Source organism: Scyliorhinus canicula, chromosome 10, assembly GCF_902713615.1.
Source record: "Scyliorhinus canicula chromosome 10, sScyCan1.1, whole genome shotgun sequence".
Lineage (NCBI taxonomy): Eukaryota > Metazoa > Chordata > Chondrichthyes > Carcharhiniformes > Scyliorhinidae > Scyliorhinus > Scyliorhinus canicula.
Window position 1 is genome coordinate 10831994 of NC_052155.1, and position 12377 is coordinate 10844370.

The 12377-nt window shown below is 48.1% G+C and overlaps 1 protein-coding gene across 4 annotated transcripts in view; it reads right to left on the minus strand.

Annotated features, from left to right (window-relative positions):
* The window catches only part of LOC119972228 (NIPA-like protein 2), a 178723-nt gene that overhangs the window by 78546 nt on the left and 87800 nt on the right, over positions 1 to 12377 (minus strand). For all 4 annotated transcript variants that reach the window (XM_038808606.1, XM_038808607.1, XM_038808609.1 and 1 more), the window contains one exon: positions 8014 to 8082. In XM_038808606.1, the coding sequence (XP_038664534.1) occupies positions 8014 to 8082 (69 nt within the window). The remainder of the gene's footprint in view (positions 1 to 8013; positions 8083 to 12377) is intronic.

Consider the following 12377-nt stretch of genomic DNA (forward strand, 5'->3'; position numbering starts at 1 on the left):
GGAACAGCTGCTCCCTATCTACCCTGTCCATACCCCTCCTAATCTTATACATCTCAATCAGGTCCCCTCTCAGCCTTCACTGCTCCATTGGAAACAACCTGAGCTAATCCAGCCTCTCTTCACAACTCAGATGCTCCATCTCAGGCAACATCCTGGTGAATCTCCTCTGCACCCTCTCCTGTGCAATCACATCCTTCCTATCGCGAGGCAACCAGAACTACACATAGTACTCCAGCTGTGGTCTAACCAAAGTCCTGTACAGCTCCAACTTAACCTGATAATCTGTGTAATCACCGATAAAGGCAAGTGTCCCATTTGCCTTCTTAACTATCCTTTTGTTTTTAAACCTGGAGCACCCAATTATTTTTTTTTTCCAATTAAGGGGCAATTTAGCGTGGCCAATCCACCTAACCTGCACATCTTTGGGTTGTGGGGGTGAAACCCACGCAGACATGGGGGAGAATGTGCAAACTCCACACGGACAGTGACCCAGGGCCGGGATTCGAACCCGGGTCCTCAGCACCGCAGTCCCAGTGTTAACCACTGTGCCACATCCTGCCCTTTTCTTAACTATACTGTCAACCTATCCTCTTGCCTTCAGGCAGGATTTGTGGACAAGCACCCAAGATCCCTCTGAGCTTCCTAGTGTCCTGCCATTTATTGAGTGGCTCCACAGGGCTCGGATTATTCAAGATATCGTCTTTGTCAGGCTTAGTCATCAGCCTGATTTATTGGCTTTTCAGGCCCCCTATAAACCTTGTTAAAATTCAGCCCATCATCTTCCTTCTCCAGCCTGTCTCCTGGAGCTGCCTGGACCCAGCTTTATAATAGAAACCTGATCTGAGGAATTAAGGGTTATATCTCCCCGGATTTTGGTTGGAGAAACTCATGAACTCATTAAAAAGTGAAGATTCTCAATATTTAGTGATATCAACATGGATAAAGCTAAAATGGAGCCTCACTGACCACCTCAGCAAGTTCCACTTGATATAATCTGTTGTACACCATGGCCCAAAGTTTTGCTAAATTCACCTGAACTTTTCATGAAGGAACTTTTCTTCATCGGAAGAAAATAATAGCTGCAATAAATATAAACAACGCTGGAATACACTCGGGAGAGGAACAGAGTTAATGGGCTGGATCTTCATGGAGAAAGCAGGAAGGTAGAGCCGGGATATTCCCTGCCTCCTTTAATAGAGCCCCAGCTCATCAGATTTTCATTCTGTGGAAGAGGGAGCAGACTGGAGCCTGGCCAGTCGCCTCCAGAGGCAACTTGGAGCTGGCCACAGAGGCAGGTGTGCGTCAAGGTGGGCTGATTAGACGGCCGATCTCAGTTCTCTGAAACTTCTTCCAAGTTGTAAGGACTATTAGGTCCTCTAATTCGCACACCCACTCAACCCCCACCCATCCATTCCCCCTCAATTCCCCCTCAATTCCCCATGCACTCTCCTTATGCCTTTCACTACCCTGCATGACCCCTTTGCATCCTCCAATGCCCATTCACCAAGTTTGCACTGTGTGTAGAACCAATCAGCCATGCAACACTGGCAAGCTTTGAAATGCTCATGAAAAAAATAAACCGGCCATATCAACTTTATAAGTGTCCTTTAAACGAGCCCCCGCTCTAACTGCCCTTCATCGTTTCAATAACAGAAGTCTTGCCCCATTTCACACCTCTTATGAAAGTGAAAGTGAAAAAGTGAAAATCGCTTGTTGTCACGAGTCGGCTTCAAATGAAGTTACTGTGAAAAGCCCCTAGTCGCCACATTCCGGCGCCTGTTCGGGGAGGCTGTTACGGGAATCGAACCGTGCTGCTGGCCCGCTTTCAAAGCCAGCGACTTAGCCCTGTGCTAAACAGCCCCAGTGCTCGTGTTATCTGATAGAGATGTCAATTCATCAAAGCCAATGCTGCCCCTTAAGCAGTCCCCCTGCTGAGCTGATGTCATTATGAGTCTTGGAGCTCAGCCAAGTATTCATAATGAGGCCATCTGGAGAAACCCATTTCATTGGAGCTGAGATCCAGAATCTACTGCGTGGGAAATCATGATTGCAATTTCGGAGCCACGAGGTCATGCTGCAGCTGTACATAACTCTGGTGCGGTCGCTCCTGGAGTACTGCGTGCAGTTCTGGTCACCACATTATAGGAAGGATGTGGAAGCTTTGGAAAGTGTTCAGAGGAGATTTACTAGGATGTTGCCTGGTATGGAGGGAACGTCTTACCAGGAAAAGCTCAGGGACTTGAGGTTATTTTCGTTAGAGAGGAGAAGGCTGAGACTTAATAGAGACATATAAGATAATCAGAGGGTTAGATAGGGTGGACAGTGAGAGTCTTTTTCCTTGGATGGTGATGACCAACACGAGGGGACATAGCTTTAAATTGAGGGGTGGTAGATATAGGACACATGTCAGAGGCAGTTTCTTTACTCAGAGAGTAGTAGGGATGTGGAACGCCCTGCCTGCAACATTAGTAGACTCGCCAGATTTAAGGGCATTTAAGTGGTCACTGGATAGACATATGGATGAAAATGGAATAGTGTAGGTCAGATAGGCTTCAGATGGTTTCACGGGTCGGCGCAACATCAAGGGCCGAAGGGCCCGTACTGCGCTGTAATGTTCTATGTTCTAATGCAATCACAGTTAATCTTCTATCTCAATTCCATCTGCACATGCAATCCCCGTATCCCTTCATTTCCTTCATCTCCAAAAATCTATTGATCGCACACTTGAATATACCCAATGGGCTGGATTTTACGTGCCCAGTCGGGCATGTTTTCAGTGGGGGAAGGGCACAAAAATAGGGTGGATGCCCACCCAGCACCTTTGGATCCATCACTGAGCTTACCCCCATTACACGGTAGGTGGGTGGGCGTTGAAATCAGCAGCTCGCTCATCACCCTTAAATGAATAATCATAGTAAGACTTATTTATTCTGGAATTCGCTAATTGCTTTCTAACAAATGCTGATATAGCACTTGCCTTGCGGATGGTTGAATATTTAAATGGGCAAATGTATAATTTAGGGGGTAGTAGCTGACCTGCCAAAGCAAAACACCGATACTGAATAGGATGCCATCTGCTCACTGGAAAAAGGGAGCAAAATCATTTCTGCTCGTGTTAATAAACAGGAGCTGGAATGCACGAGAATCCAAACTCCATTAGAGCTAGTCATTCGTGTGGAGAAAAACAAACTGGTGAAATAGGGCCGCACCCATCAGGCAGAGGCACAAACATACAATGTTCTCAGGCTAATCTCCCTGACAAACATTGCCATTCACAAAGTGCCCCACCCATTGACTGGTTTATTATGTTCTGTTAGGGAAACAAAGGTAGTTTTAATGGAACTGACGGGGCAGTACGGCAGCACAGTGGTTAGCACCGCTGCCTCACAGCACCAGGGTCCCAGGTTCAATTCCGGCCTCGGGTCACTGTCTGTGCGGAGTTTGCACTTTCCCCCCCCATGTCTGCGTGGGTTTCCTCCGGGTGCTCCGGTTTCCTCCCACAGTCCAAAGATGTGCAGGTTAGGTGGATTGGCCATGGTAAATTGCCCCTTAGTATCCAAAAGGTTAGTTTGTGGGGATATGGTAGGGGCGTTGTCCTAGGTAGGGTGCTCTTTCCAAGGGTCGGTGCAGACTTGATGGGCTGAATGGCCTCCTTCTGCACTTTAGGGATTTTATGATTTGCATTGGTAAACATTAGAAATAAGGTATAGTTTAAAGTGGGTTTAATGTAATGTTTCTGTGCCTGGAAGGGTAAAACCTCTATATTCATGCTGGACAAAGGTGTTTGTATGTGTGGGGGTGGTTTCAATTCCAACTACGATTCTATTGTGCTTAGAGAGGGTTACAACATGAAGAATAAATCAAAAGCATAAGCAAGTGTATATTGCTTCGCAACTAGAGGCTCTTTTAAGGGAAGCAAGCTTTTCAAGTTTTAGTTTTGTCTGGATATATTCCAGTTGGAGAGAGAACATCTCGCTACTCTGTCAGGAGAAGCTGGACAGGACAAGGGAGTTAGAGAAATGCAGGCTTGCTAAGCAACAAGAATGTCTAAGATGACCGGAGTTAAGAGACCAGAAACTAAGGTATTGTCCAGAAGAATTCAAGGAAGAGTATATAAAGTGTTCTGAGTTAAAGAGACATTCGCAGTAACCGGATTTAAAGTCAGACAACAGGCTTCAGAGGTAAATCAAACATTTGATGCCATTTTACTAGGAGTCCGGAAATCGAGAGTTAAAGCAATTGTGAACAGTTTGCACAGCAGTAAAATCCTAAAGGGGTGGTGCAAAATCTAGACTGGATTTGCTGTTAAAAGTGGAGCGAAAGCTTTGTTTCAGTGTCATTTGGAAATTCTGTGCAGGATTTTGGAATGCAACCTGCAAAGGGAAAGCATTTTTGTGAGAGAAGACTTTAAAGCATGTTTTGGGAATAGAGTTTGAAACCTCTCACGTGACAATCACGGTAGCACGGTGGTTAGCACAGTTGCTTCACAGCTCCAAGGTCCCAGGTTCGATTCCTGGCTTGGGTCATTGTTTGTGCGGAGTCTGCACATTCTCCCCGTGACTGTTTGGGTTTCCTCCGGGTGCTCCGGTTTCCTCCCACAGTCCAAAGATGTGCAGGTTAGGTGGATTGGCCATGCTAAATTGCCCTCAGTGTCCAAAAAGGTTAGGAGGGGTTATTGGGTTACGGGGATAGGGTGGAGGTGTGGCCTTAAGTGGGACGCTCTTTGGGCGCGATTCTCCGCAAATGCGGCGAATCGTAAAGGCTGCCGTGAAACTGGCCGTGTTTCATGGCAGCCTCCGCGCCCCCTCCCGGGACCCGATTCTCCCCCCGGGCGGGGCTAGCAGCGCGGCCCCGTGAAGCACGGCATCGCGGGCTTAGCAACCGTCGCTAAGCCTGCGCGCCAAGCGTCATGGCGGCTGACGCGCACGATGATGTCAGCCGCGCATGCATGGGTTGTCATGCCCCTCAGCCGCCCCGCGGACTGAACCCGCGGGGCGGCGGAGGAACAAATAGTGTGCGGGTATCGGACCCGCTGCCCGCGATCGGTGCCCACCGATCGCAGGCCCATGCCACCCTTGGCACGGCCGTGCCAATCGGTGCCATGGTTGTCCGGGACGGCACTTTGCGGCCGTTTTCACGAACGGTGAGAGCAGGTGTGTTTGCGTTCGTGAAAACGGCCGTAAAGGCCTGGGAACTCGGCCCATCGGCCTGGGGAGAATCGCTGCTCGCCGTAAAAAACGGCGAGCAGCGATTCGTGTCATGGGCCGACCGTGGGGGGGGGGGGGGGGGATAAGAATAGCGGGAGGGCGGGAAAAATGTCGGGAGGGCCCTCCTGCTATTCACCGACCCGTCGTGGGCAGCGGAGAATCGCGCCCTTTGTAAGGGCCGGTGCAGACTTGATGGGCCAAATGGCCTCCTTCTGCATTGTAAGTTCTATGATTCTATGATCTGGGAGAAATCGACAGACACTAATTTGGGTGCAGAGCAGTGTATGAGTTTGACCACAGCTAATCTGTGTGTTTAAAGGGACTTTATGTTAATACAATAATGATCGCTTATTGTCACAAGTAGGCTTCAATGAAGTTACTGTGAAAAGCCCCTAGTTGCCACATTCCGGCACCTGTTCGGGGAGGCTGGTACAGGAATTGAACCCGCACTGCTGGCTTTGTTCTACATTACAAGCCAGCTGTTTATGCCACTGTGCTAAACCAGCCCCCAATATGACCATTGTACATCAAGATGTACTTTGTGTGATCCATGTTAATCTTAAAACCTGTGTGTAATTGCTAAACTAAGGGGGGAGTAAAGGAGTATTGTATCATAATCCTATTTTTTCATGTTCAATAAATGTTTTTTCTTATTAAAACTAACTAACATTCTGTGACTCTGTTCCTGCGTGTTTTATAAAAAAAAATAAACATTATGGTCTTTTGAGCCAGGGTTCAATTCCGGTATCTTCCCGTCCAGTTCTAACACCAACTGGGATCTTAACAATGCCCTGAATAGCTTTCACTGCCTGATGAAGGACTGGATTCTTTCAGAATAGTTTTGAATTGGATGTGGAGCTGCATGTTATCTCTTTGTTTAAAAACCCTTTTGTTTGGGGAAAATTACTCAAAGGGCAGGTTAATAAAAAATAATAATCGCTTATTGTCACAAGTAGGCTTCAATGAAGTTACTGTGAAAACGCGCCTGTTCGGGGAGCCCACACATCCGCCCTATCCCCATAACCCCACCTAACCTTTTTTATTTTTGGACACTAAGGGAATTTAGCACGGCCAATCCACCAGACCTGCACATCTTTGGACTGTGGGAGGAAACCAGAGCACCCGGAGGAAACCCACGCAGCCATGGGGAGAAAATGCAGACTCCTCACAGACAGTGACCCAAGCCGGGAATCAAACCTGGGATCCTGTGAATCGACAGTGCTAACCATTGTGCTACCATGCCACCCATGACTATGGGTTGATTTAGCTTTCCTATAAATATATGGGTGCTATTTGCCTCCATGCCCCATGTGGTCGTGAGTTCCACATTCTAAACACTCTCTGATGAAGAAATTTCCCTTGAATTCCTGATTGGATTTATTCGTGATCATGTTTCGGGCCTCTTGCTTTGGTTTTACCCTCATTTGAAAACATGTCCATCTCTACCCTATTAAACCACTTCATAAACCTAAAATTACAGGGTCAAATCCCCTGCTTGTTCAATTATTCTTCTCGGTAGTTTGCACCTTCTTCAGTGTCTCACTCTATCCATTTTATAATATTCCTTTAGCATTAATTAACCTGGTTCAAAAGCCTGGGAAGAGGCACAGTAGCTGTCACTGACGGTACAAAGAATGAAAGAGGACTGATAGAGTCCCATGAGCAATGAACTGGAGCAAAGACTGGGCGGAGGTTAGAGAGGACCATGGAGGGATTTGTAAATGATGGTGAGAATTCTAAAAGTCAGTGCACTGGGAGATGGCATGTCAACTGAGGTCAGAAAAATGTGGGTGATTGATCGAAAGCAGACGATGACAGAAATTAACTTGGATGCAGAGTATGGAAGAGTTGAAGCCTGGAGAGCATTATTAAAGCTGGTTGACTTCCAACAATCTATCTAAACTAATTAATGCCAAGTGGAAGGCATCCAGTTTTAAAGTCAACCTTGTAGAACGAGTATTGAAAATTAACAGGCGGGTTTTACATTTTAAGAAGCAGTTACTTGGCACTCAGTGAAAGTCTATCTTCCTCGTGTGACACATTCATTCCCAGAATACTACCTGGGGGTAACACACAGACTGCAGAGTTAGTATGGGATTGGAAAGGTAGTGGACGCAGATTCAATAATGACTTTCAAAAGATAATTGGCCTTTATACTTGACCAGAAAATATATTGAAGTTTTGCCTTGGATGCTGTAGAAGTTGTAGATTAATCTCCGGGATATTTCTCTGCATGCCCAGGAGGAAAACCATGAAGACATCAAAAAACCATGGGCTGGATTCTCCGCTGCAGGGATTCTCCGTTGCGCCGGTAGTGCACCCACGCCCGGCGATTTCCCGACGGCGTGGAGCTGGCCACAGTGGGAAATCCCATTGATCGGCTGGCGGGATGGAGAATCCCATTGCCGGCAGGGGCGCGCCGCACCAGAAAACGTAAGCAACGGGATGGGGAATCCCGCCCATTTCCCACTTTCTCTGAGCACTAATGATTGAAAATGAGGAAAACGGGCTGTTTCACCAACGATTGCGATTAGTCCAATCCTATTGGTCAGCAAAGAGCCTGCTTCCTTTCCAATTGGCTGTGGGCAGGCCAATGGCAGGAGAGTGGGGGCTCAATCTGGCAGGTCATGTGATAAAAGTCGCCAGCTACACACCCAGCCAGAGTTGGCAATCTGCACATGATGCGCTGCTCCCAGCCTCAGTTGGGATCACTAACTGGAGCTGACTGACATGCTTTGCAAAGGGAAGACAGCAAACAAGTAAACTAAGACCAAACCATTCAAAGACGGAGAACGTTATACTGTACCTGTAAATTTAGCGAAATACTGATAAGGACATTTCCAGTTATGGCTAAGACTGTTCCCAAAACATTAGTCTGGAGAAAGAAAAAAAAATGCATCACAGTGAAGAAGAACACATTTCAATAAATCTACATACCACTAAAGATTAAGCAAAGAAACGTGAAGCAGAGAGTGATGTGATTAATATGCCCAATCTCTCCTCAGCCCGAATTGGACTTTGAACAAGGTTTCTTGAAAACTTTGGTTTCTTGAGCAAGTTCTCAAAAGGAAAGTTCTGAAATTTAAAAATCGGCCACCAAACGTTTGCTCTTAAATCAAACGTCTGCTTTTTTTTTATTGTTAAGATGAATGTAACAGAGTGAAGAAACGTTGTTGTGCACATTTTGCTATTTACTCTTTCTGGTAGTCAGCCTCGGATGAATTGGGGGGTTATGGCTGCGGCCTGTGGAAGAAAACACAGGGGTCAACCTGGACTCATGCAAGGCAAGAGGATGGGAGAAGGTGCTTCACCCTTTGCTCAGTAGTTACATTTTCTCTATTTATTGCAGGAGCAAGTCCCCTTTTGGTGATGGAAGTCTGAAATCTCAAACTGTGGCTCCCTACATCAGTGGGTGTACAATGAATGTTCCGTGTTCATTTTTGAAGCTATTCAATGGTCGATCCACAGTGAAGTATGTTGAGGCAAATGCGGCAGCTTTGCAGACTGAATATTTAGACTCCTCCGTCAGGATTGTGGCTTCAGGTCACGTATTAAGTATTTATCACAATCCCCTTTCTGTCTTTAAACTCTGGTGATGTGTCACCCCAGTAACACAAGAAGGAATCAGTTATTCGCTGCACTAACGCCCATTGTTCCACTGACCGTTTCACAACAATATGCTGCATTGTAGACATTCACAACACACTGTGCACACTCAGAGAAAGATCAGCTGTTCCAAACTACCACAAGCTCCAGCATCTCCCGACACACCCCTCATCCTTCAATCCTTCCTTTGCATTAACCGCGCCGCTCTTCATTTGGAACAATTTTTCTGACGATCTGTCTTTCTCTTTCCATTGGGTGGGATTTTCCGCGATGCGGCCGGTGAACAATGCCAAACAGCGTTGGCATCGGCTAGGACCAGGAGATCCCCGCCCCCGGTGTGATTTCCGGCAGCAGGGGCAGGGCGCCATTGGCCGGCGGAGGGATCTCCTGGTCCTCGCCGTTGCCAACGCTGTTTGGCATTGTTCACCGGCCGCATCGCGGGGTGGGTGGTCACCACTGGAATGGATTGGAAAATAGGGGCTGGTTTAGCACAGTGGGCTAAGACAGCTGGCTTGTAATGCAGAACAAGACCAGCAGCGTGGGTTCAATTCCCGTACCAGCCTCCCCGAACAGGTGCCGGAATGTGGCGACTAGGGGGCTTTTCACAGTAACTTCATTGAAGCCTACTTGTGAAAAAATGAAATGAAAATGGCTTATTGTCACGAGTAGGTTTCAAATGAAGTTACTGTGAAAAGCCCCTAGTCACCACATTCCGGCGCCTGTTCGGGGAGGCTGGTACGGGAATTGAACCGTGCAGCTGGCCTGCCTTGGTCTGCTTTAAAAGCCAGCGATTTAGCCCTGTGCTAAACCAGCCCCTTATGACAATAAGCAATTATTATTATTATTAAATGCAGCACCTTGGGTGCGATTTAGCAGCAATTAAACAGAGTCCCGTGCCGAGCGTGTTTAGCCGGGTGTTTCCCAGCGCTCGCAGTGTCACGACCCCGATATCTAACAGGACCGACCCACCAAGGACGCACTCAGACCCATTTCCTGGACTGAGGGGCTCCGGTCGCCAGCGCAAGGAGAGTTCGGGGCACCATTTTGAATTCAAGACTCCCCCAACACAACCCCCGGACCCACCAGAACCCACCCATAACGGGGTCATCGAGACCCCCTTCCCCCGTCCCGCACCCCACCTAATAAGGGCAGGGCACCTCCAGGCCCGATTCCCAGCTTGGGCAAAATGCCGCCCTGCCACCACCAGCCTGGCAATGCTTTGGTGCCCAGGTGGCATCAGGGGTGTCAGGTTCCCAACCTGCCCAGAGCCCAGCCTCCCAGGGACCCCGAAGTGCCGGTACACCTGGTCCCTGTTTGTGGAGGCCAGTGCTAACCCATGCTCGCTCGGGGTCCTGCGACTTGGGTAACTCTGGCGAGGGCATTTCAATGTGTTACAGTATGCAGGTTAGCTTTATCTGGATCCCTCCCATTGTGGGCGGGATCCTGATCACGACGTCGCGCAAGATCCCACTAGATCTCACGAGGTGGGACGAGCCGGGTAAATCGGGCGAGAGGCGTCTCGCGAGATTTACTGGGCGTGGCGCGCCCGTTAATTTCACCCCTTGGGCTAAGATTCATGGCTTAAGATTCAATATTTTACGATGAATAAAATCATGAAAGGTTTTGGAAGAGCTCATGGGGAGAAGCTATTTCTGGTGGCAGATTGAGGTGATGGAGACCGGAGGCCAATTGCGGAAACTTCTTATTTTTTAAAACAGGCAATGGAATGCACAGCCCGAAGCATTGTGTCGTTCAAAAGGGAGTTCCCTTTCAGAGGACACAGATTTGAAGTGATTTGCAAAAGAACCAAAGCGATGGGTGAAAAGATTTTTTTATGCAGGAAGTGGCTAGGATCAACGTTCTCTCTGACTACTGCTCGCTTTGTGGAGCCAACCTGTTACTCCGTGCGGCCCCTTTAAGATTGATGCCCAGCCACGCTTGTGCGCAGCTCAGAGGGAATGCTGTTTGGGATCTGAAATTCTCTGCTTGAAAATATAGAGGAGGCCGATTAATCGGGCCTTTCAAAAGAGAATCCCACAAGTACCTGAAGGGAAAATAGGAAGAGGAAAGGGCGGAGGAGGAGGCGGTCGAGTAAAAATGCTCTTGCACAGACCTGATGGGCAGAATGGTCTCTCCTTCTGCGCTGTAATAATGCTATGGCAGCATGGTGGCACAGCGGTTAGCACCCCTGCCTCACAGCTCCAGGGACCCAGGTTCAATTCCGATCTCGGGTGACTTGTCTGTGCGGAGTCTGCACATTCTCCCCGTGTCTGCGTGGGTTTCCTCCAAAGATGGAGGAATTGGACATTCTAAATTGCCTCTTAGTGTCCGAAAGGTGTGGTCAGGTTACTGGGTTACGGGGGATAGGGTTGGGGCGTGGGCTTAAGTCGGGTCAGTGCGGACTCGATGGGCCAAATGGCCTCCTTCTGCATTGTAAATTCTATGATTCTACGAATTGGTTAAATACTTCACAAGGGAAAATGTGCAAGGCTATGTGTCAAGAGGAGTGGGACAACTTGGGAGAGATGCTTCAAACAGCCAACACAGACACAATGGATCGAATGGCCTCGGTACTATATCATTCTACAATATCCGTTACACCCAGCCAAATTCAAATTGTACATCATCCATGAACAAGTCCCATACATTTATAAAATAGGAAGTTAAACTTGATGTTAAAAAGAAGAAAAAGGGGTTGCTGTCCTCGGCTTCTTCTGGCCGTCAGAATTTACGTCTGTCCCAAAGGGAAGAAAGTGATTTACAAGCACCCACCACTGTAACAAAAGATGCGTCATCACCAGTAACGAGCCTCTAATTGCTCCCACTATATGCCAGTGATGACTACTTTCCCACAGGCAGCATTGAGAGACAAACTGGTTAAGAAAGGCTCTACAAACATTGGTGCAGGAAAATACCAGCTGATACAATCCATAGAATCCCAACAGTGCAAGAGGCTATTCGGCCCATCGAGTCTGCATTGACCCTCTGAAAGAGCACCATGCATAAGGACTAGGAGCAGGAGTGGGCCATCTGGCCCTTGGAGCCTGCTCCGCCATTCAATGAGACCATGGGTGATCTTTTGTGGACTCAGCTCCACAAAACCTAGGCCCACCACACACCCTATCCATGTAATCCCATAACTCCACCTAACCCGCACATCTTTGGACACCAAGGGGCAATTCAGGATGTCTGATCACCTAACCTGCACTACTTTGGACTGTGGGATGAAACCGGAGCACTCGGAGGAAACTCATGCAGACAAGGGAAGAACGTGCAAACTCCGCGTTCATTGACTACAGCTCCGCCTTCAACACCATAATCCCAGCCAAACTCATATCAAAGCTCCAAACACCTAGCTCCTCACTCTGCAACTGGATCCTTGGCTTTCTGATCCATAGACCACAATCAGTAAGGATAAACAACAACAACAACAACAGCACAATAGTATTGTGGATAGCACAATTGCTTCACAGCTCCAGGGTCCCAGGTTCGATTCCCGGCTGGGTCACTGTCTGTGCGGAGTCTGCACATCCTCCTGTGTGTGCGTGGGTTTCCTCCGGGTGC